The sequence below is a fragment of the Botryllus schlosseri genome, chromosome 12 (assembly GCF_051294905.1).
Source record: "Botryllus schlosseri isolate E-star chromosome 12, Bs_hap1, whole genome shotgun sequence".
Taxonomy (NCBI): Eukaryota; Metazoa; Chordata; class Ascidiacea; order Stolidobranchia; family Styelidae; genus Botryllus; species Botryllus schlosseri.
In genome coordinates, this window is record NC_137247.1 from 10,239,609 (window position 1) to 10,265,551 (window position 25,943).

The 25,943-nt window shown below is 40.9% G+C and overlaps 1 protein-coding gene across 6 annotated transcripts in view; it reads right to left on the reverse strand.

Moving 5' to 3' along the window:
• Nucleotides 1-1,374: 1,374 nt before the first annotated feature.
• LOC145452267 (forkhead box protein O1-like) overlaps nucleotides 1,375-25,943 on the reverse strand; it is a 32,676-nt gene continuing 8,107 nt past the window's right edge. The window contains exons 2-8 of one of the 6 annotated variants that reach the window (XM_080330482.1): nucleotides 18,501-18,692; nucleotides 14,656-14,765; nucleotides 11,397-11,527; nucleotides 11,101-11,181; nucleotides 8,598-8,641; nucleotides 7,595-7,778; nucleotides 1,375-1,815 (exon numbers count right to left, since the gene is read on the reverse strand). In XM_080330482.1, coding sequence (XP_080186608.1) covers nucleotides 7,614-7,778; nucleotides 8,598-8,641; nucleotides 11,101-11,181; nucleotides 11,397-11,527; nucleotides 14,656-14,765; nucleotides 18,501-18,692 — 723 coding nt within the window. In that variant the 3' untranslated portion in view covers nucleotides 1,375-1,815; nucleotides 7,595-7,613. Of the gene's footprint in view, nucleotides 1,816-7,594; nucleotides 7,779-8,597; nucleotides 8,645-9,911; nucleotides 10,105-11,100; nucleotides 11,185-11,396; nucleotides 11,528-14,655; nucleotides 14,766-18,500; nucleotides 18,693-25,943 lie in introns of those variants that run through there. The other 5 variants (XM_080330481.1, XM_080330480.1, XM_080330479.1 and 2 more) reach the window with 5 other exon arrangements.

Genomic DNA, 25,943 nt, shown 5'->3' on the forward strand with positions numbered 1-25,943 from the left:
AGCGACGGATGATATTGATTTTATGGGATTATTATATCATTTGATTGCCCCAGTTGATACATTTGGCAACGTCAGTATGTAGGCTACTTCAGCATTGTGGCATTACGTGGCCCGAGTGGTCGCTATAGGTATCGTGTAGCCTTATAGGCTATCACTTCACTGAAATGTTGGGTTGGAATTAGCAATATGACGTCACCATGTTCACGTTCACACAGAACCTTTCAAAAAGGTTCGCGTTCACACCATCCCAACTATCTAGTATTCGGTAGTAATTCAAGACAACAGACACGTCCTGCTAGAATTCTACTGTCAATGTACCCAGGCGTGAATATTTTTGGCATTTCAGATACTAGCTGTCAAAACTTCCCAAAATGAAAGTTTTAAATACCAAAAATAAATCTTTTTGAAAATATAGATTTTTATGAACGTTATTTTTTATAAATGCCAAAAATAATCATGCCTGATATGACCCAACAAGTTTCATGGATTCGATTGCAGAACCATGGCCAGGGGTGGTCAATGGTCAGCGACGATGAAGTAGCCTACTTCTACTTTTTTAATGTGATGATTAGTGCGATTATTTTTTAACCTACAAAACAGGAGATTTTGCTCAAAAAATGAAAATTTGGATATTTTTTTACATTAAAGCACTTTATTTTCCCTTTTTGTATACATGTAAAAAAAAATTTCCCTAGTGATGAACTATCATTAGTAGTGTCTAAGTTGTCCTACTTACTCGAAGTGTTAATGTTTTAGCCTACTTGGACTTTACAGCAAAACTACTTACCCTCTGCACTGGATTACATCAAGTACTAAGTAAATTTTGGATAGCTTGCATGACTTTGATGAGTGAAATCGTCGTCGTGACAGTAACCCAAGGCTACAGAACAGGGTTTATCATACGTCCTCTAGGATTTGTCCTCTTCTTTGAAAGTGTCCTCGGAGGACGCCCAAATGTCCTATTTTTTGAAAATTTTCGTTAAATCAAGGTTAAAATTCAACTGAGATATAGGAAATTAGCAGTGAGGTAACGTTCCGGCAAGTATTTCGGGAAGTTGCCCTTTCTTTAGTCAACCGACCTCCAAATTTACCATTTTTCCGGATTTTACTCCAGTCATGTAGCTCTGTAAATTTTGAAAGAGTCATCCTCTTTTCAGCTTTCCGAAATATGGTAACCCTACTATAGAATCCCGCATCAGTTTCACGGAATATAGTTTGAGTTACCTTCTTGCGACACAATTAGCCACAAGCATCTTGCAATTTTGAAACTTGTCGTCGGCAATTGACTGCTTACTCCACGCCAAGTCTCAATCAGCAATAATCAATAAATCACAGAATGAATATATCACATAGCCGAGTCATATCTACAAGAGATTTCATGTAAAACTGTATATTTGCGCTCCTGCTAGTACATCAAAAAAGTACTGAAAACAACTGATAATCAGCAGATTCAGCACGTACCGAACAGCCCCAGAAATATCAGGATTCTAGGTCCAAATATCAAAGTGCAACAAGTACAATTCAAAGCTGCCAAGTTAACATAGCAAGGGCATTTGAATCAATCAAGAGTATACCGGTAAAACTATCTGTAAGTCAGACACAAAACTATATATATGCTATAGTTGATGAAAAAATTTAAAAAAAATTCAAAGAAAACACGAAAATGTTACGGAAAGATGAGTGAATTGTTTTTAATTTAGCATGCAAGATTCATATGTCGGGACCATATATTTGATGTTGATGCGTCCGTGCCGTTCGAAGGCCTCCAGCGTTTCTTGTATTAGGTCTCCAATGTTTTCCCTTTTCTGTTGACATCTGTAATATCATCAGTAATCAGGGTTATAGTCCGATTTAAGTCAATTCTAGAATCCCTGCTTAAATTATAGCTGGTTTCATCTGGTTCATCATAGCTATCTGATATGCACAAATGCAGTTACTAAAAGACGGCAGCTAAGGATTCAATAAGAAATAGACAATCGCCATAGGAGTTACACACAATGAAAATCATATTACATGATATATAAATACTTTGTTGCGCCGATAGCAGACGATATATATAAAAACGTAAGACCTTGGTAGCTTTCACACTCTATTTAACGTCCACTTGCGAATGAATATAACTTTATTAGTTACACGAGCTTTCGGAGCGCTGCTCCTTCATCACATATTTCTCTCAAGGTAACTTTCTTCTCCTGCTAAGCGTGCCGCGTGCGTTTTATAATTATTCTAGTGGGTCACAAGCTGAAAAGCTTGGAAGCCACTGCTCAACGCCAAAGATGGGCGGGAGTCTGGTCAGTAATTCGAGATGGGCTAGTGCTTATCAAGCAGCATCCGCAACAAAGACAAACTATGCCCCACGCCGCCAAATCGGCTCGAGCAACGCATTCTCACATTCCACTTTGGCTCGAGCTTGGGCATCTGTTTCTGACTCTCATTCAATGGCGCTCGGTCTGGAGCAGTTTTGACAGGTGGGGGTGGTCTCTGCGACATACTGAGCCTTCGATTATGCGAACGCAAAACATTAAATGCGATTACATAAGTCTAATAGGTTGGCAAAAAATACAGAAGCGGACGTAAACTAGCGTATGTTAGAAGGCGCGTCGCACGAACTCAAAACAGTCAAAAGTTCAAAGTGCCCAAATGGTGGCCGTACGCAAACACGAAATGATACCGTAGGGAGCATCCTTTGTTGACAAGAGATTCCAGAAATAATTTTTGGTCGATATTTACAATTGGGAAAAAACGTACAATTACACGGTGGCATCGGTACCGAGATTTCATGCGAACGGATAGGGCATGGCAAAATCGATTTCCTGAGTGATTTGATTCTGAATCCCGTAATATGCTTTCTGCTTCGAGTCGAGTTTTTCGACGATAAATATCATGATTATCCCCCGATCAAGGATAATCCCCGAATTATCAAATAAAAACGCAAATAACTTCGCCTCTACGGGTTGGAATTGAGTCAAATTTGTTTTGCATCATTTTTGAAGACAGGCAACAATTTCAGGGGGTTGACAGAAAAATTTGAATTTTTTTTTTCTTCATTTTTCGGTAAATTCAAAATTTTCAAACTGTACGAAATTCGCGAATATTGGTTGGAATCAGGGCTTTGGAGCAGTCGTATATTTTAAACTGCTCCAGCTCCGGAGCTATCTTCTATGATGAATTAGCTCTGGCTCCAAACTCCGGAGCTCATTGATACCACTGCTCCGGCTCCAGCTTCGGCTCCGGCAACTATGGTTCGGTTGTAGCCGTCGCAAGGAACCATCATTTTGTGGGCGTATGAAAAGTCCTGTGACGTAATAATTACTTCGTGATGTCTGCCGATGACATCATATCCGCACGATAACGCAATTTCCTCCATGCCATTGCATATACTGTACAATGTACATTGTACACAGCATTAAAACAGTGACGTGATGTTTTGATACCGGTACTGCGCTCGTTAATATCAAGCCATAAAGTTCAATTCAATCTTAAAAGGGTGCGATTTGTTCAGATGTGACAGCAGAAATGAGCGCATGTTGCGACCTTATCAGCAGAAATCCACTTTTTACCCAATATACTCAATGGCTTCAAATTCGATATTGGTGCGCTCGTTACCAGTCCGTCCGTCGTCGATCAAGTTTAGTGGAGTAGGTTATAGAAGGTTCCCCTTCAAACGAATCGAATAAACTCGAAATTAGTGCCACCGACAATCTGGTGGTGCGCCAATATTTGAGAACTTAATTCAACGTCGTGCCCTGTACACTGTACAAGTCAGTAATCAATTATACTGCAAGCTCGCAAGTGACATTGCGCGGCAATTCAAGAATACGAGCATATCAAGCAGACAAGAATGAATACACAAAAGTGATGATTAGAAATTGGAAAGCGTGCATCCTATCACTAATTTCCCTATTATATTCAACATGTGCACCAGGGCAGAGTTCGGACACCGCATTGTCTAGCTCGCATCGCAGCAATCGTAGGCTATATGCATACTATAATAGCTATCTGGGCTGCTTCGTTGCATTTCCCTATTTACGTTCACAAATCGTTACTGGAGTAAATGATCGTGCACTTGAATGAATTTCAATTCATAGGCAAAAATGATAACACACTATCCAATTTGGCGCGACGAATAAAAAACTATCAACGAAGAACGTGCATTTGCTTGTCCAATTAGGAAGGGAGACAATGTTTCTCGGTATGCGCCTCTAAATCAACATGTGTAGCAATGCCATGGTTATATCCCATGGCGTCGCTTATATATTCGACTCAATTCTAATTAGGTATATTGCTCATCTCTCATAAGCAGGCCGTGTTATTTTTGGCATATGCCAAAACTGCCAAAAATAACTTATTTTTGGCATTTTTCAATTTTTATTTTTGGCAGTTTTGGCATCGTCCTCTAAATAGATAGTTTCAGCCTTGAATTAGTCACAAAAACGCTTTATTTGGGCTAGTTTGTCAAAAGACACCACAAAATGTGCAGCATCCACGTATAATCAGTGCCAACAAACAATAAGAAGAAGAAAAAACCTAACGATTTCATAGGTTAATAATATCAAACGAAATCACAAAATGTGTAGTATCCATCGGAATCGGTGCCAATAAGCAAAAAAAAAAATGCCTAACAAACACGCTCAACAGCTGATTGTTACAGCTGTTGAATGGACAACATGCAGCTTTGGTAATGTCAGTGGCAAGTTTCGGCTCGGCAGTAATGGTGCCCCGGAACACTCTCCACCGTGCTGCCATCACGCCAAATGCGTTTTCAATGACACGCCGTGCACGTGATAATCGGTAATTGAAAATTGATTTGTGTGATGGCAATTGTTTGCCGGGCTGGGGTCTCATCACATTCCTGCGTAATGGAAATGCCGCATCTCCAACCATGACGTAGGGAACACGTACATCTGTCCCAGGTAGGCAGCCATCATCAGGCACATTTAGTTGACCATTCATGAACTTACTTCCGAAGGTCGAATTCGAAAATACCCCACCATCACTATGTCTCCCCGAATCACCTATGTCTGCCAGAGTGAAGCAAAGCTGTGAGTCACATGCAGCGAGAAGCACAATACTAAAATTTCCCTTGTAGTTATAAAATTCTGATCCCGACTTGGCAGGGGCCTCAATGCTAATATGTTTTCCATCGATGGCACCAAGGCACATTGGAAAATGCTGCACGGGCTACACTGCCAACAAGGACTCAATATCACCGTCCTCCAACTCCACGTCCATTTCCAATGCTCCTTCCACGTCCATTTCCTTTCCAGCCAGTCAACAATGTTTTGATCGCAACAATATTTTGATCGGCCCGCGAAAACGCGGTCCGATACACACCAATGAAGCGGAAAGCCGAAAGCCTGCCGAAAGCCGGAAACCTATGCGCTTCGGCTATAGGCTAGGTTTTCGGCAATAGGCGTCCTGTCTGGCGATCCCTTAACTCGTTTGCACTGTAACAATGCTTCCAAACTCAGGTCAGGTAAGTTTCTCCTAAATTCATTTCTCGCCCAGCGAATCAGGGTAATATCGGCTTCAACAGTAGCCGTTGAGGGAAAGAATGTTGCCAGTCATCCACAAAAGGTTTTCAGAGCTTCAAAATCTTTGGAGGGCCGAACCGGCTTCCATGCATCATGAAAAGAGATCACTTCGCCAGTGCGATCGATCTCATCGCGGAAAGAATGTTCTTCCCGATCCTTTTCCAGGAGTTTCCTGTGTTGTCTCTCAACACATTCTATTTGGTAGCCCGACTATCATTTCTCCTTCAGTCTACCGATATATTTTCGGAGGACTTTTGTCACTTCAGGTGGCTTTAATATTACCAACTCGCATGGCAGAGTCCTGGGAAGGTTATCTTGTTTAAGAACATTGACGCAAGACGCAACAAGACTGTCTGGCAAAACGAGACTATGCAGCTCAGAAATAGCCAGATAGTTTGTTGCGTCACAATGTTCAACTCGATCGCAATGCAAAAATCGTGGTTGATTTTGGGGGTTCCAGTTCCATGAGCAGAATATAATTTATATTTTAATAATCAGTACTGCGACAGCTTCTCATTGATACCCGTTTTATCAAATTTAGCGCTCGACAAGCCGGTCGAAAATGGTCGTAAAATTGCGTTTGGACAAATGGAAAGTATGACGTAAACCAAATGCAGTCAGCCGTTCAATCTCGCTGTGCCCACACCATTTAGGACACCATGCTTTCACCCCTAATGGGTGGGCTGGACCCAGATTAAGAAACCTGCCTTTCACAAACGCTCTTCTCGCTTGTAACGCGGTGCTGTTAACACAACACCATGAAAGAAACACACTATTTGGCAGGCCGTGTTACTTTTGGCATATGCCAAAAATTGCTTATTTTTGGCATTTTCAAATTTTTATTTTTGGCAGTTTTGGCATCTGGCTCCTGAAATGCCAAAAATAACACGGCCTGCTCATAAGCATCAATCCGATTTTGTGACAAGCATAGTTTTTATCATTTTTCGAACCACACAGTGGGCCATCGGTGTTGTACTGATTACGAATTTGAGGTTATATCTATAATACAGTGTATAATTACGGAGTAAGCGCGGTAAATCCAGCCTACCAAGGTTTGGCGCATGTGTATAACCAATTAAACATGGTTACTGGTTATTTAGAAAAGGTGGCGCCAACAAGGCAACAATTCTTAATTTTTTGAACAATTATCGTAAAATTATGTGAATTCAGCCATCAGTAAAAGCATAGCATCTTATGAAACACATAAGATGCTATGTTCCGCTGAAAATGCACGGCTCCGAGTCTCCGACTCCTGGCTCCGAAGCCCTGGTTGGAATGAATTCAAATTTGGTGTGCCTCATTTTTTAAGGCAACCTAACGATTTAATCACGTAGCCAGCAAGATTCAGGAAAAAACGTTTTTTTTAACAGCCCTAATGGACACGATAATACGCCCATATCCAGTGGTTGATTTCACACTCTGTTTGTCAGAGGGATGCACAACGTTTAACAGCAGCAGTTGTTGGCTGGCAAAACTGAAGTTGTGCGCACACTGCTGCTAACACACCGTGTTGCTTCATTCTGACAATGTTGTCTACATCCCAATTTTTCATCATGCACTTCTTGATATAAGAACCGATTCCCACGCAGTCATGCACAACACCATGTTAACCAATTTGTTTGATTTGGCCGCTTATGTTTCACAAGGAGCAGATAACAGGCCTTCTATAACGGTAGGACTATAAAGTAGCCTACAAGCTGTAAAATGTAAAATGAAAAGTTCACCAACAGAGCAAACATTTATGATACAAACGAAATGCAGGTGGCAAAAAAATTTTGATTTTGTAAACAATTTTGACAATTTTTGACCTAAAACTACCATTTTGACAATGTTTTGACTTATTTTGACATGTCAAAAAAATTGCCCTAGTAGTCAGTTTCAGCTGTCCTTAATTTTTGATCCTAGTCGATGTCAACTCACGCTATTGCTAACAAACAACACATATATTCCGATATTTGCCTTGAGGAAAAAGTAACTTGAAAAGTTATTATCGGAACTACTGCGTATTAGGCCTATCCCTGCCCGTCATCCAAGTGGTACTTGTGCCAGACAGCACATACTTGGGTCATCTCTATGCCTCTAGTCAGGCTCCACATCCATGATTGTGCCTGAAATGTCGCTCATCACGGTCGAGTTGTCGAATTCTCCAGGATCAAACAATCCGTTCGGGTCGATATCGTTGAAGTCGCCAGAATAAGTGACGTTCTCGCCCATCGACATCAGATAACCGGGTGGATTTTCGGCCTGCGAGAATAAAAACAGTGGGCGCTAACAAAAAAGGAGGCGACTTTACGCAATTTCAAGATATCTATCATTTGTGGTTGATTTCCACCATACGGTTGAACGTTAGCCGGATGGGCATAGTTTATCTAGGAAAGAAAAAATACGGTTCACACACAACGTTTCAACCCCAATACGGGGAAAGAACTCGGAATAAGGATCGAGCTACACTTGAAAAACATCGATGTCTTTCCTATTCCGAGCGCTAACACCACAAACATGGGATATCACATTGGTGTAAGGAGTGTGCGATCTAGTTTGTTTACGAATCATGTTTTTTTCTTTCTGGCCAGGCATTTTGCAACGAATGATATATTTCGGCCCGAGCAATAGCAATCAACAATGGCCGCTGTAATTCACAGGAAGCAGAGGACTTAGAAATCGACGAGTCATAGTTATACCCTGATCAAGGTAATAGTTACCAATTACGGATAGATTGGGTATTTTACGACAAGAACACGGCAGGTATCATTTGACATCACCTTGTAATCGAGACAAAATTTTCCGGGTACCGCACAATGTCAACATTAGAGCGTTTTGTAACATCAGCGCAACATATTCGCACTGTAGGCGCGAGTGTACTCGCACAGAAACACCAACATTCTGCCGCACACGAGTTCATTATCCGATTGTGAAATCACCGCGAGATGATTTACTCCTAAAAATCCGCGATTCCCCGCATGCAAGCGTACACGCCTACAAATGATTCGCTTCGGTCGAATTGTATGGCGGAGGAACAGGATTCAGTGACAACAATGTGTTACGTTCGTGAAAACATCTTACCTGTTGAGGCTTCCCTTGCCCAAGCTGTCTATAGCCGGATGGCCCTGCTGAAAAGTAAACAAAAACCATTGAGCCGTGATTGGAGAACATGCTGGCACGGCAAAGGCAAGGAATAGCACACGAAAACTAAGCAACATGCAAATACCTCGATTGGTATCTATATCAAGTTGGAAGTAATTGAGAAATGAGGACGTCTGAGCCTAAAATTGCCGAAACGACTAGATTAGGAATACCTAATACCAGGAATCAAGAGCCACCTGCTTCATTATACTGCGCATCAATTCGAAAGAAAACCGCCACCTACGCTTACTATGGAATAAACTGTTGAACAACATTCTTTCCCAAGGCGGTATCGTATTACAACAACAAGCCTATTCACTAAAGGGATGACACGTCTTCAACGTCTTCAGTGTAATATAACACTTAATACAGAGGTGGGCAATTATTTTCCTACGCGGGCCAAATAAGTAAAAAATACCTTGGCGGGCCGAGTGAAAATTTTTTGCTATATTATCCAGCGTATTTCAATTTTATTTATAAATCACATTGTTAATAAATGCTGCTGAGTGAATGTGTTGATGTTAGGTAATGAGAAAGTGGCGGTCAACTAAAAAAATATCTATTTGCCGTCATGATTCGAAACAATGTTAAACATGATACATTTGTTACTCTCTTTAGAACCCTTTCCACGCTCTTCTATTAAGACACTAAAACAGTCGTTCTCAAACTTTTTGATATCACAACATATTAAAAAAGAGTAACCAACATGCTGGCATTCCCGACGGATAGTTTGATGGCATGGAAGGTTATGGTTGTTGATGAGAGATTTCTGTAATATCAAAGTCGGACAATAAACAGAGCAGAAAACTATAAGCTGTGGTTAAATCGCGCCGAGCGCGAAAATCTTTTTCATTCATCTTCAGCTTCGCGCCTCCCTTCAGATGCATTCACGCCCATCAGTTCGAGAACCACTGCACTGAAATGTATATGGATAGTACAAAGCTTGTCTTGGTTGCTGCATTCCGAACAGTGTGCAGCTCAAATAGCCTTGATGTTGAGCGAAGTTTTCTTAAATTCACCCTCCCTTGACCGAGTGTTTCGTGCTCAGCAAAAACTTAAAGGACTGGTTTTTACCCCCAACTCCAGTATACAAATATTTAGTGCTCCAAACCTTCCTTGAATTTCAGCTTTCGGCTTTCTCTTTTTGACATGTCCGTTCATCCTTTATGGGCGATAGATATATGATGAATCATATAGTAATCGCGAGCACCGGTTGACTTGTTTTTCGAATTAGGGATGTATTAGGGATGTATAATGCGTAATGTGACAATGACAACAAAGAAGGTTTGACCTAAACTATATTGAAATAGTGATTTCTTGTGAATATAATTGTTACTCATACTTTGCCACATTGCCTTCATTTTGAATCAGGATTACGCATGCGAGGTACGTACAGGCAGCGTAATCGTGGCATTTGAATGAACAGGCTTCAAAGTAAACGAATTACCTGTTCAGTTGATACAGTTTATGGTTTTAGTCCATGCATCAACATTCAAGAAGCAGGTTTAATTTTAGGAATTCCAAGCAACAAACAAAATGGCTTCGCGGGCCACATCTGGCCCGCGGGCCGCAGTTTGCCCAGGCCCGACTTAATACAATGGCAATATGCTAGAGATGACACTGGATTGACATACTTCTTGATAAAGGTCAAATAATATTATAGCTATTAGGGGGCAATAACACTGTTGTTTCTTCAAGTCTATAATGTCACTGTGGATTTGATAATGTGATTAGGTGATCTCTTCAATATATTTACAGAATTGTGGATCATATTCATTGAACTGCAATGGTTATCTCTTCATTGAATACAATGCAAGGCCTCATAGAACAATTAAACGAATAATAATGTGGGAAATTTTGTTTTCGATGACAGTGTCACCTCATTCAACATTGACAGAAAGTCATCACAGCAGCTAGCATGCATTCACAATGATTTATCACAAAAATTCGCCTACATCACCGCGTCACCGAATTTAGATGTGTTGCAATGCGGCAAATTTGTTTCTGCAGAACTCGCTGGGATTACAGATCATTTGCAGCGAGCAAATTATTGTCGGCAATTCAATCGCCAGCGACGGATCACATATCACACGGTGCGAGCCAACTTTATTCCAGCAAGATGGTAACACGACCTTCACAATATGCCGACCGTTGGTAATTTCATTCGTTACAACGGGGCCTGGCCTTTTCAGACACAGTGTTACTGTACAGTACAGACTAACAGTAATTGATTCATCACTAATTTTAACGTAAAAGTCAAAGACACGGAACCGGAATAATTAATAAAACGTCTCAATTCTTTGCATAATTCAAAATCTCTCAAACCACTCTTCAGATGAAAGATATTAGTAAACAGTATATTCGAAGTTACAGACGCCATGCCTGATTAAAGAAAGAAGACCGACACCAAAGTAAACCCGTATCTTCTGTGCAAGCAACCCACCTGACAGACGCAACTGTTCAAAGTTTTCAAGCATGGAAGACGTCGGACTGTTTCGATTTCTCGACATATCCAACAGGTTGCCTGCTGAAAATGAAACGACATTAAAGTTCATGGTAAATTCGACATGGCTGGCAGCGAGATGGGGTAAGTGAATTCCAACATCCGGGCCGTAGTTAGCAGACTAGTGCGATTAAAACAAAGCTATTGCTCGCAGAAAGGATCTATTCGTATCTATTATAATTTGCAGTGCCATAAATACAATATAAATGCGTGGAAATGCAAAACATAGCACTCACCGGAAGGCAGGGACCCCAAGTTGCTAAGTCCAGTGTAGGAGCCAACAGTTGGAACAAATCCACCGCCATCATCCAAGTCACGAGCAGGATAACTGCCGACAATGCTACTTGCATGGAAACCAGATCGATCCCTGTTGAAAAAATGATTTTGAGATTTAAAATCAACAAACTGTTTCATCGGTTAAACGCAAGCCTACAAATGACGTGCCGACTACAGAAGTATCTGAATCTGAATTACACATATATAGGGCCAGCATCGACTGTATTAAGCATAATAGAAAATATATATTAATTGTCTCATTTTCAGTGTAATTTAAATGAATCAAAGCACCATGGATTACACAAAGTTAACAATTCCAATTCTTTTGAGTAGCCTCAAACAGGATTAGGGGTCCAGTAATTTTGACATCTCCATCCAAATCAGGGATATCCCTGATCCAAATGCATCCGCAGCACGCTATGATTGGATTATAAAAAGCACACACCCAAAAGGGGCATTCAGTGAAAATGTTACTACGCTTTTCAAGCGCATACATGTGTGTGCACAGCAGAGGTGGTCAAAGTAGTCAAGAAAGCTACTCAAGTAGAAGTAAAAGTAGCGACGAACAAAATCTACCCAAGTACGAGTAGAAGTACTTCTTCCATAAGGAATCTGAACTATTTGAAGTAGAAGTAGAATTGACTGACTTTAAATCTACTCAAGTAAGCAAGTAGTTGTGAAAACGATCGTAATTCGTTCGCATGGGCTGTCAAAAGCTGCAAATGGAGCTATGCGGAACGCGCAGCGATCTTGATTCATATTGATGCATCCCAGGAGGTGTCAATTTTTGACAGAATAAATTGTCGTCCACATCATGGGATGTAAATGACAGTATTGATATGGAAATGCGATACTAATCTTTCATTTACTCGACCACCCCATCTAGAGAAGATCATGAATCATGGTAGGGTGCCCTCCCCCATATTATAAGGCCCCTAGGTCAGTCGAAGAGCAATACGGAGAAGTAGTGTCGGAAACGGCTTCAACACTTTGCGCGATTAGTATACGTTAAGTAAAAATATGGCAGACCGTAAAAATGTCATATATAGTGTGTAGCTTTATTTTCGGAAAATATGAGGCATTACCACACTTGCTTTTATACATCAACATGTATGTTCTCCAGACAAAAGAACTGAAACTATAATTAGAGTTCAACGTATAATACTCGTAATTGAAAGAAAAATAAAAACACTACTTCTAAAAATCGGAAAATATATTTCATGTCTTTTCTCCAGAAAGTTTAAACGGTGGTCTGCTAAAACTGGTCTAACGTTAAAAGAAAGTCAAAGTCCACTCTTCCATATTAGGACACGTCATGGGCTGCTAGGTGTAATAGGTAATTACTAGATTGCAAAACGTTAGTTTCAAACGTTATGGAGGCCATACTTACTGTGAGTAAATATTTGGTATAGGCGGCAATGCGGCGTGGACGGAACCACGCAACGCGGTATCTAAATCACATTCTGCGATACTTTCGTTAAAACATATTGCCACTCCTATCTGCTGTGCGCAAAGTGCAACGAAAATTCCTGGTATTACATGACTTTTTGAAAAGTAAATGTTGGTACTACGTGAAAACAGCCCTGAAATTCCTTCGGCTATCTTTCTTGTTGGGGGAATAAACTAATTTTACTTGACAGACTGAAAATAGCAAAACGTAAGTAAGTAGTTCAAAAAATATTACGAAGTAGAAGTAACGAAAAAAGGATCTACTTGAGTAAGTACCAGAAGTAGAGGAAACTACTTGAGTACTTCGAAAAAGTAGAAGTACTTCGTTACTGACCACCTCTGGTGCACAGTGTCATAACACAAATCTAAACACCTTAAATCTCTCTTGTACAGACAAGGAAATTAATCAAACGGCTGAAGTAGCACAGCACACGGCAGACAAAGCAATCATTTAGGAAATATACCTCGAAGAATGGATAGGAAGACAGGAATCCTATAAAACCATATACGGCATAATCTTTTGATTGGCCGGCAAATGATCTACAATAGATGGTCGCAATTGTGTCCCATTCAACAAAACCAAAGCGACTGTATGCGATAACACAGAATATAATGTCAGACAATTTATGTGTGGAAGTCTACGAGCGACAAGCTTGTTAAAAGCAATATCCTCTTCCTGAATTCCCGGCGTCAAGGCTCGCCCAGTTGTCAAACAGATGATTCCATGAGAATATGACAAGGCCTGATATGACCGTCAGTTTATGAATAATAGCCCTACAAATGGTTGAGTAATTGGATATTGGAAACTAGCATAAAACGACTGAAAACGACAAACCAGGTTTCCATAGTTACACAAGCCACCGTATTCAATAAATGCACAGGGCAATCTCCCGAAAAGTGAATATGGATAACAGTGGTCAATGGTCACCATAATGACGAATACACAGTATGCACCTGACATGTGTTCGATTACCCAATACCTTTCCAGAGCTTACAAACAATCGCAGATGTTACAGCATCATCATATTGCCATATTGGCCCATCGCCAAAACCAGTACTAGTGACACTGACACAATAAGTGCCTGGCGATAAAATCAGATGACGAGTCAGACTTGGCATGACATATTGAACTAATTCCCGGTAATGGGAGCCGCAATGAGCAACGTGATTGATGTGATTTAAAAATTGCACGACTGCCCTCATGTTACCTTTAAGTCTTCAATCTCCAAAACTACCAGCTGACAAACTACATATGTTGGCACTACATGCGTGTTAAGAATGCAAGTGTCAAGCTGAATTGGCGAACATCTAACTATGAAAACGATGCAACAGTGCAGAAATTGCATGAACCACATAAAACCTCACAGCGAGCAATAAACCAACAAATGGGATTGACAATTAGCGCAAATAACAACCCGATGAGGAAACCACACCGCCATACCGCAGTCACATTTTAAATCGCAGTAGCCTAAATTGATGCTTCAACACTTGCATAGAAACCTTATTATCGATTGAATTCTGCAATACCTGCGCATCGTGAATCACTGGGTAAACTACATTAATTCACCGTCGCTGATTTACATTGCGAATTTACGTTGATCTCTGCCCTGTCATGGAAATTTTGATTATTTGAGATCTGTATTGAATATGAATTATGATTTCATAATTTTGCAAATAATAATAAATAACTTGGCTGCATGTCCCATAGACAAACAAGCAGATGTAGGTATAATGATGATATAGTTTAGAAATTGAATGGTAAGTAGATACCTGAACTCGTTGCCCATGTTTTTTGGCAGAGAAGAGACCATTCCGCTAAAGAAAGAAGTGTTGGATTCCTGGGTTCTGGAACTGTGCTGCTTTTTAAGAAGATTCGCCTGCTGAAATGAATCATCCATGGAGCCATGTTCAAAATCATGATTCTAACATCAAAACGAATGATTAAAAAATCGAATACACAATCAATTTCTGTGTTACCAACCCAATACAGTAGAATTTGACAGATTGGACCACAAAATGAGGATTAGTTACCAAATGAGACACGAATATCTCATTGACTTGGTTTTAACTTTGATGGAGCCAGTTTTTATTCAAGGAAACTCCTTCTTGTATAGTGAGTGTACACACTAATCAGAAACATGTGGGCATAGGCACAAAACAGCAACAGGTTACATGGCCACAGCCAAACATTATTACCAACACCAGAAAGTCAATAACAGTATCACCTTGGAATTTGGTTAACTGTGAGGTGGCATACCTGACAATCTAGGGCAGTGGTTCTCAACCGGGGGTCCGCGAACCCCTGGGGGTCCGTGAAGCATTTTCAGGGGGTCCGCGAAACCTCTAAATTTTAAAAGTGACTGAAACCTAATGTTTATTTTTTCCAATTAAGAAAAGCATGAGACAGTTCCGCTTCATAATTGCTAAAACTTCAGGACTCACGTCATTAAAATGCTCGTCTGAGATGAAATACCGTGCAGACTCATATTAATTGTCAATTTACCAATATCCTGCCGATGCAAACATATTGCTGTTTAGAGATGTTTTGTTCAGGGTTTGCAGAAAAATAAAATGTTGGAGATATAGCATTTTGGATTTGGAGTCTCATCAAATTAGTAAACAGTCCTTTGAAGTAGAAATTCCTGAATTTTTTCCTAATCCGCCCCAATGATGGCATTGAAACCTCGCCACGAAATCCATTTTCTCCTGTTTGTTTGTTTGTATGTGGTATTCATGGTGTTTGTCGACTACTACGGTCATTTACACCAGGCCTACATTCTTCATTTTTATTCCGTAACTGCCGATTTGTAGCAAGGCGCACTTCAGGGCTTTATATAAGACACCGCTTGCACGGATGAGCTGACGAGGAGAGTTCAAAATAAACCTCCCAAACTTGTGATATAACCACCAAATAACTTCAAGTTGAGATCATAGATAGAAATGACCACGACGGACGTGATATGTTCATAAAAATTCAAACCAAAAGCTGTCGTCGGAAGCGTTACGCATTACTATTACATACGCCACCAATATATCTTTGTGGAAATGGATTTTCGGTACTCGTTCATATCCAATCGAAGACGCGGATTTTCAAGACAATAAATACAGCTGCAAAATTCGATTCGCAATGTTAAAAGTCTACCCAATTTCTACAAATAGTGTGAGGTTCTTTTCAAGAAAAGTCATTGTGTGACTGCTTATCACTAGACAAGACACAAGACAGATGACGGTATCGCGATAATTGAGCTAGTTTTGAACGAAAACTCGAGGGGGTCCGCGAGGTCCGCGGTGGTCCAAAAGGGGTCCGCGAACGCAAAAAGGTTGAGAACCACTGATCTAGGGTTAATGAGAAAACAATTCACTGTGACGATACTCAAGCTGTACTCGCATGATAATGCGAGATCTACTAAGTACATTTTGAGTTAGCAGGACTAATGACCGGCCATTCAAACTCGCTTGCTGAATAAACAAAAACACGATTTTTGCAAAAGATCTACCAAAATCGAAATCACATCAATTTTAAAGAAGTGTATAATCAATGTGCTATTCTACAGGTGGATTTCCGGTCTTTTAGTGTATTGTATTGTAGGACACACAAATGTGATAGATGAACTAGCCCAAAACCATTAGTTTTCTTCCGCTGTTATTGACACACCAGGCGGTTGTTTAAGGCGCATTTTTAAACCATAAACTTGTAGCAAAATAAATTACCCTATCATAAGCTACAATGGACGACGGATATACCCCACCTGCAGCCCACATATAGTGAATGGTATGGTATAATACAATATTTATCTATCTATGCAACAAATAATATTAACAACATGGTTGCGGTTTACGAAATTCGTACACAGTATCTACCAGGATCGACCAACCCGGTTTCTGCCACGTGCCAAATTCAACAAGACCGACAAAGAGAAAGGATGTAGGACTGAGCGAAACAACAAAATGCGAGCAGCAATAAGGTTGCGTAAATATCGACACCAGCAATATAACGAGCACATACACCAGCTCAGAGAGCTCATACGCTTGGGTGATAAAGCAGACGGTCTTGAGTCATCTTTTTGACCAGGCTGTGGAAGGCTAGAGATGACGATGATGACTTGAGTCAAACGTCTGCGCTCGGAGAGTCAAAACAACTTCAGTCTCGAACGAGCCTGATGAGATCCGATTCAAGCGTTCCGTTTGATCAAAACAGTATAACAAAACGATAGGAGCGCACAGGGTTTTACGATCAAATAAGATACATGCCACTTGAATTCCGAATCACAATATCTGGCATTGAGTTGATTCAAATTTGTTTCGAAATTTGGAAAATGTAGAATCCCTCTACTCATGCATGTGAGCTTGATCAATACGCATTTGCCATATAACAGGCACTTTCTCTATTTCCATCACTAATTTGATAAAATACAGCTAGCTAGCAGAGGGAATTATTCGATCATAAGATTGTCATTTCGGAGATGGAAATTGTGGTTGATATTCATGTTGCCTACATACCGAAATCGACTCGAATAAGATCTCCACTGGATAGAAGTAATAGGTTGTCAGAATGTAGTCAACACGATCAGTGTACAGACTGTACACACGGCCTTGACAAGGCATATAGGATACATTGCCACAATGCAATTAATACCAGATGTTGTCAAAGTAGTCAGCATTGCTGGTTTGCTATACTCAAATAGAAATAGAAGTTATTAAGCAATTACAAGTGATAGTGATTTCAAATACACTTCGAAACTATTGCAGGTAGAGGTATCAGAGTTTTTAAAAGTCGATTTGGTCGATATGTCGCATAGTAATAAATCAGAGGGTGGTCACTTTCGAAATTTCAGAACAAATCTTTGTGACAACGCAAAATGACTAATGACAATACTAATAGGTAGGGCTGGGCACAATGATTCGAGTACTCGAATCTGAATTGAGTATTAATTTTAATGATTCGAGTCGAGTAGTAAAATACGATTTTTTCGAGTACTGAAATTATACGCTCCTCGCCACTGAAAGCTAATTTATCAACGAGAACTATAGTTTCGATACTAATTTTCACTGTTGAAGCCTTGGAGCCTTGATTGGCCGTATCGTAGCATACCAAACATATAGTACAAAGCTACGAACGTTACTAGAAATAACACATTTCCGAAGTCATATTTATCCAACAACATTGTCACCAAGTGCAATGAAATCGGCTTGGTAAAAAAATACCAAAGTATCTTTAATGTGATGAAAAAAGGAATTATAGTCTTTGTGGTCGCATAAAAGGTACATATTTGAAATTCGACATATTACATTATGTTGTGACGTCATAATGGGTGATACTCGATTACTCGACTCGACTCGAAGCATTTCACGTGATTCAGAATCGAATCACTCGGGTACTCGATTTTGCCCAGCCCTACTAATAGGGCAATTTTCGAAAATATATCAAGTTAATTTGTTACAGGGGCGATTTCGCCTGGTTCCTGTGTTTATTTCAGTCATAAAAGTGATGCAAACTATGAAACTAATCCATATTGACTTTACGAAAGCCCAAGTTGTGTAAATGCTAAGTTAGTTTGTAGCAAAAAATGTAACAAAAGCAGGTAATACCTACTCGAATACCATATTACATGTACCTTGCGTTTCGCAGCGTCCTTCATTGCCGCCATGCTCTTAGCATTGACTGCATCCACGCTGACAGCCCAGCCGCGGGGCGCTTTTTCCTGCTTGGCGTCATAGTTCACAACCCACCACGAAGACTTCCCTGTCTCTTCGTTCTGGACCCGCTTGAACTTGGCGTGGAGCGACAGATTATGCCGGATCGAGTTCTGGTCAGAGCAAGGCGCAGAAATTTATATCGTTTCAAACTTACGATGAGGGTTACGCCTTTCAGATCCAACAAACCCAGCAGGATATTGATATATCAGGGAAATATATTTTCTTCTTACATTATGGCTCATAATTGTTAATTCCAACGTGACAGACGTTGTGCTTGCACTCCCCAAGATCGGCGCAGGAGCTTAACGATATTTGGTACCATTTCATTATCCTTACACATCTCAGTGTGATTGGGGTCATTACCAATTAGCTTGCAATAAACGAACAGACACGCCTATACTGCGTGTGAGATTAATTCGATATATTTCATTTTGATTTCAAAGTCTACAGATTCGGACCGAAATTGCTTCCGATTGGCACCGGCTGCAATTTTCGAAAAATTTTGCTGCAATTTTCAAAAACAAAAAACTGTACCTTAATGGGATTGGAACACGGTAGCCAAGGTGTCGTTCGAATCAGAACGTCAACGCGGGTCCAATTGCACCACTCAATTCATTTTGAGCCCTGTGTCTGGCCGCTCATATCAAGAGCAAGCCGAGAGTTCGTTGATGAGAAACGTATTACATTTACTGCACTCTTTATAAACCTTAACATGGATATCTGGTGACATAGGCTTCTTGTGAATCATATCTACGAGGAAATCATGATCATGGAGATGGCTCAGTCGATCTAATACGCCCTAATATCGCCATTATGCAATAGATACAGTACTGACGGTTTGCACAATAAACACGCACCAGGCCGCAGAGCGAATGAGTCATCGGCGAGTGAGCGAGTGACGCGCGTGTATTTATTATGTAGCGTAGCCTTCCAGGGCATTTACAAAGCTTATAGAGCACGTAAATGGGTCACTTTAGTATTGATAAACGGAGATTGTCAAGACCTAACTATAAGGACAAAACCACAAACGCAGATCTTTCTACTACGTAAAGGTTTATGACGTTAGTTGGTAGCACTTCATACAAACATGATACACACGTTTGCGCGGAATACACAGCGTGTAGAATTGGTCTTGTTGGCTTATATACATCACTATTAGCTGTTAGTCTGATGTAGATATAATCTTTTGGGCATGTACTCTCCTCAGAAACAATCTAAGAATGTCAACTACCGATAAAATTCAGGATATAACACATTATGTTACGGATATTCGTCCCCGCGTTTGACACTAGTGTGGTAGTCTGCAGGAATTCTCTTCACGATTTTCAGAAGCGGCCTTGGGGTGACATAGGCATAACTAATGTTGTTTATTTTGGCCTTGAAGGTGGAGATTGGCTAGTTCTATTGAAAGAGACAATCCGTAGATGGCTTTCATTACTACAACGTAAGATATATATCGTTATACGACAGCTCTTTGTATATCGAGATGCACACTTTTGCGCAGGTATGTGCGCTGAGTAATATTGTATTTATTCCGAATTATACTTGACTATTAGCCATTATTTAGAATAGTATGGGCAACAACTATTCACAGACACAATCTATGAATGTATATCACTATTAGAACTCGATATATATCCCGTTATGTGACCAATATTCATCCATCTGCTTGAAAGCTGGTACGGTATAGGCTGCGAGAATTCTCTTCCCGATTTTCAAATGCAACCTTGAGCGATGCAGACATAACTAGTATAGTTGTTTTAGCAAGAAAATCAGAAGCTGACAAGCGCTATTCATAGAAACAAACTACAACAACTGGCTATGACGAATACAACCAAATATACGACAGGGTATATGATGGGTATCGGGAATGCGCGTTTCCGCGAAATGATGCGGTCGGCGGATATCTTTGTCACGCGGCCTATCACATAGATTTTGAACACCTTATATGTAACTAATATCAGATATGAAGATATCTGTGAACTTGTATGGACACTAGCTTTTTACAGAAAGAAACAACTATGCTCTAAGACGGCTAGAACAAAACATACAGTACGTTATGTGATAGTGGTCAATGACGCGCGCGTTGCCGAGATAGTGTATTTTGCAGCATATTTATCTACGGTATTTGATATCCGATTTCGACGTCTTAGATATAATATATATCAAATAATATGGTATCAATGAACTTTCACAAACAATATATATCCGCAGAAATGAACAGCAGCGACCTAGCACGATTAGAACGGGATATATAGTGGTTCTACTACAGTACGCTTCCCTCGTACTGGCAATGGGTAAAAATACCCACGCCGGCGCCAAACGGTTCCGGTGGACTTTCTGTCAGACTGTTTGTCTCGTGCTGTTAAGACAATTCCCCTCAACATTACGAGACCCTCTTTAATCTTGTTTCGGGTGTGGGGTTACCAAAGCAAATCACTGCTCTTGCTCATTGACCCGCAGAATGATTTTGCTGAAGTTTTACGTGAGATGCCTTTCCTGGATCAGCCCAGGTTTGCGACCAGCGGGGTGACCATAGGCGCTGAGCCTGGGTATGCAAGGTATGCCCCGCATACTTAAACATTTCTTTAGGTATGCAGCATACCTAGAATTCGGTTTAGCATGCATCGGCATAAACCCCTGTGTTATTTGGAGCAAATCGCAATGTATTTACGTTTACGACATTACCTGCTCCCGCTTATGTGAGCGAGGTAACCAGTTGCGCGCGGCCAATGGACGATTTTCATTTTTGCTCTCGGACGCCGCCATCTTAGCCCATGGTTGGCCGTAGCTGAATCGAGCTTCATAGCCGCAGGTGGCTGTTTTGGAGTAGGCTACGTTGTTTAACGCCGTGTGTTTTCGCTTTATGGTGGTTCCGCGATTTGGTGCAAAATAAGTATTGATAACATACTCATCAATACAACACAATGTGTTTGAGCGAAAAACCGAGCTGGTTTACAGTCGTTTTACAAAGCTTTCTTGTGCCGGTGTGTGACAACTTTTCACTCACAAAAGTCGGGGAACAAGTAAGGCCCTGTGGATATGCAGCTGTATCAGTTGTATCAGCTCTATCACTCAGGTATTAGCTGCATCACTCAAGTATCAGCTGTATCACAGCCAGGGCGGCAATGACTCTAGTCATGACTCGACTCGAGTCACGATTTTCTGATGACTCGACTCGACTCATTTTCTCAAAATACGGAAATGACTCGAGTCGAGTCGAGTCAATCTGTGTATTGACTCGACTTGGACTCGAGTCATTGCGCATTACTCGAACAAAGTCATATGACTCGAAACTCAAACGGCCAAGACCGACATTACATTATAAATTCGAAGAATAGTTAAGTAACCAAACTATTGGGATGTCGCTATTGGTACTGGTAGGCTACTTGGAAATGCAACCAAAAACTGCTAAAAGTGAGATAAATTTGAATATTATAAATGCGAACCATTTAGTATCACCAAATAGAGTTATAAAAAGTGGGTTAACAATACTTCATCTGGAAACTGATCAGTCAACACAATGACGTGGACTCGGACTCGACCCTTTGCTCGATGTCTTGGACTCGGACTTGACTCGGTGGTTAATTGAAAGTGACTCGATTTGACTCGAGTCAAAACTATAAAAGTGAGTTTGACTTGTGACTCGAAGCCTTGTAACTTGGGTACAACCCTGATCTCAGTTGTATCAGTCAAGTATCAGCTGTATCACTCAGGTATCAGCTGTATCACTCAGGTTCCAGCTCTATCACTAAGGTATCGGCTGTATTACTCAGTGATCACTCTGCATAATAAGTATCAAGCAAGAAGCGTGTTGCCAATTAGCGAGATTAGTCTGTGCAAAATGTAACGCGACGCGATTTCCCGGTTGGATGATCGCGGAATTATGCCATTGATTGCCGTGCGCTCGGCAATCATCGCTTGCCTTATTTATCGCGTCTCCAACAAGCCTAGCTTCACAGGCTTGAATAATCACATCTGCAATAGGCCCGATGCGCTTTATACCATCGCTAGCCTGCAGTATCGCATCTGCATTGGTGCGCACGCCTTAATCGCTTGCCTACACAATCTCATCTGCGGCAGGCCTGGTACGAAAAATACCATCGCTGGCAAACTATCGCGTCTCGGGCCTATAGCTTATACTGCAGTGGTTCCCAAACTTTTTCGGTGTCAGGGCCAAATTTAGAATTTCAGAGCACGGTCGGGGCCGCACGAATACCAGGGCAATCAAACGGACCCAAAATGTCATCAAAATATGAAAATTGGAATTGTTCCGATGAATCACTTGACGCCATTGGCCATTGTTATGGTCATTGTGTTGCTGCGCTCCCATTGTTCAGAACAATCGACCTTTGGAGGCTATTTCGGAGTAGTTTTATTGCCCTGGCGAGATTTCACTTTGTATTTGTGGAATCAGTGCGAAACTAGCTTTCGATAAAGACCGGACCTATCAAATTATGCGGACGCTTCGGTCGTGAGCTATAGGACTACCAATTATGCTGCTTTCGGGGCGATTTAGTGAGTCAGGTTTTATCGCATGGACGCGCCAAGCGCGAAAAGTTTCTGTAATTCATGATTGAATCGGTCAATATGATCGGGAATTGCGGATATATTGCCATCAATTTTTATCTTCTCTCTTCTCACGTAATCAGTTTTACAGGTAGAGCCGAGGGAAGTGTGTTTGAAGAGGTAGGGCCCCTCTATAATAATGAAACATCTTCGGGCGTATATTCCCGTTGGCAGGAACGAAACAGCACTTCGTCAGCCCCCCCCCCCAAAAAAATAGTAAACTTGGGTCTTGAGCTCCCATAGGGTGTTAAACCTATCCCTATCACCTTGTTCGCTTTTGCCACGAAACTAGTTGTACTGTTAAGTGAGCCAGCGCGAGGCGCGAAAATCTTCGATAATTCATGATAAAATCGGTCAATTGCATATATATTGCTATCAATTTCTTGTCCTCGCTGCTCACGTAATCAGATTTGCCAGTAGAGATGAGTGAGGTGTCTTGGAAACTGTAGGGCCCATTTATGATTCCGTAACATGTTATTTCGTGATCTCCTGTCTGCGATATCAAAAAATATAGAATCGCCCAAACGTAGGTTTTCTACACTAAGTGACGCACACGATTTTAAATTGGTATTTTTTCACTGGAATATAATTTTTTCCTGCCGGATGGTATTTGTCTCGTGAGGTTAAGATTGCCAAGACAGTATTTTGTAGGGATAGTGTGAACCTCTGAAAGGTTCAGGTTCGTGTGAACGCGAACCTTTTTCAAAGGTTCTGTGTGAACGTGAACGTGAACCTCGTGACGTGATAATGCTAATTCCAACCCTTCATTTCAGTGAAGTGATATATCCTATTGTGCACGAGACCTAGCGACGACTCGGACCACATAATGCCACAATGCTCAAGTACATACTGACTTTTTAAACATCGCCAAATATATCACTTGTAGCAATCAAATGATATATTAAACCCATAAAATCAATGTCTTCCGTCACTTCGCCAATAATTTCGACGAGGACTTTCAAGGGAATATAAGCTCACGCGCCTTACCGGTCTAAGGCCAAACCGGACAATGTATTCGGCGTCTGAGTGGTTCTAAGTTGATATTGAGCAGAGTGTAAAAAGGGTTTTACCCCATTAACAAGTTATACAGCAGTAGCCAACACACCAATCGCACGGATTTGTTTTTATGATACAATTGACGTATGAAATCGAGACGATGGACCCCGTACTATTGCTAGATTTTTTACATCAGACAACGATATCAATTTCATTGATTGATTGATTAAGCATCATTCGCTGACGACCTATGTAGTAGCGTATTTCGCACTTGATGTCGTGTGATTTCGGGTCAAGCTCACAGCAGAGAGTCGCTAAATATTCACAAACAGAAAGCTGGATATTTCGAGCAAACTTTTGTAACAAAGTAGGTAACATTTTTGATATTGTCAAGGTACATGCTCGCTTAGTGCTGATTTTTTATGCTGCCAGCGCCATGCATAGAGTAGCCCACAGTTGGAAGGCAATAAATTTCAACCAAAGATGTTATAATGGCGTGAAAATTGCAATATATAAAAAAGGTTCACAGTGCAAAACCTACCAAGGTTCGTTTGTGAACGTGAACCTCTAAATTTCCGAGGTTCACACACAGAACGCGAACGTGAACTCCAAGTTCACACCATCCCTAGTATTTTGTATATATAACGACGTTTTCGGTCAGCATAAGGGCAGTCCTGTTCGGCCAAGGTTTTCTCGCTTGGTGCGTCGTGGCGCGGTAAAGGCTAACGCCGATATGCCTAATGCCCATTTCTATAAATCTTGCGCATTTTTTCTTGGGGATGAGTACCCAAAAATCAAGATATTTGGCAGCATGAAATCACGCCTACAGCCAAAAAACTTGAAAAAGATGCGTAAATTTTCCAAAAAAAAAAACTCAATAATTTATGCTAATTCACGAAATAATTTTGAGCCCCGTTCGAGCTCGCCACCCTTCATTGGGGGTTAGGCGTGCGGCATTTATGGTCCTGTCTTTATCTATATCTATAGCTACTGATCGTTCTACTGGACGTAACGATAGCAGTCTACTCACGACTTTCCTGCAATCTTAATTAAAAACTCCAGACTCTAAGCCAAGCTAGTGTATTTTATAAATATAAATTTAATTTTTTGTCATAACTCGATTTCCTAATATTTTTGGGGGCCGCAAGAAGGCTAGCTGGGGGCCGCACTTGGGAATCACTGGCTTATAGCATGCGTTGGCTCCTATCTCTCGACGACTTGTAGACAATGCTGATTAGCGATCGTGATTGAAGAGTGACATCGCCGAACTGAATGACATCGAATGTCCACAGACACGTGCGATTGCGCGTGCGCCGTGCATGCATTTGTTGTTGTTGTTGATTATTATTTGATTGGCGATTATAACGCAAGTGGTTTTGTTCGCCATATCCAAAAAGTCATTTATCATCTAGGGGTGGGTATTGCATTACAAAAAATAAACTCAAATATATGGCTTCGTTGCGAGAACGAATTCCACAACGTATGGAAAAATATGCGTGTCAGTCAAAAAGTTTGTTACGGTGGGGGCGATATTCTTCCTCCGACACGTGTCCTCGAGAACTCTTCTCTGGTGCCTATAATTTCGACACGTCAATAAATAATGGGCGACACTCTCTTCTTGGCGGCACGTTGAGCAATTGGCTGAATCTGCTATTCCCAATTTAAATAGATGTGCTTTTAGTCCACAATGTCCGGTTTGTAGTGGGAACATAATCGCTTGATACCTTTTCGGTAGTCCATTCACGTCTGCTCTGTGGTATACGGTTGGAAAACATTCCTTATATTGTTGTGACTTA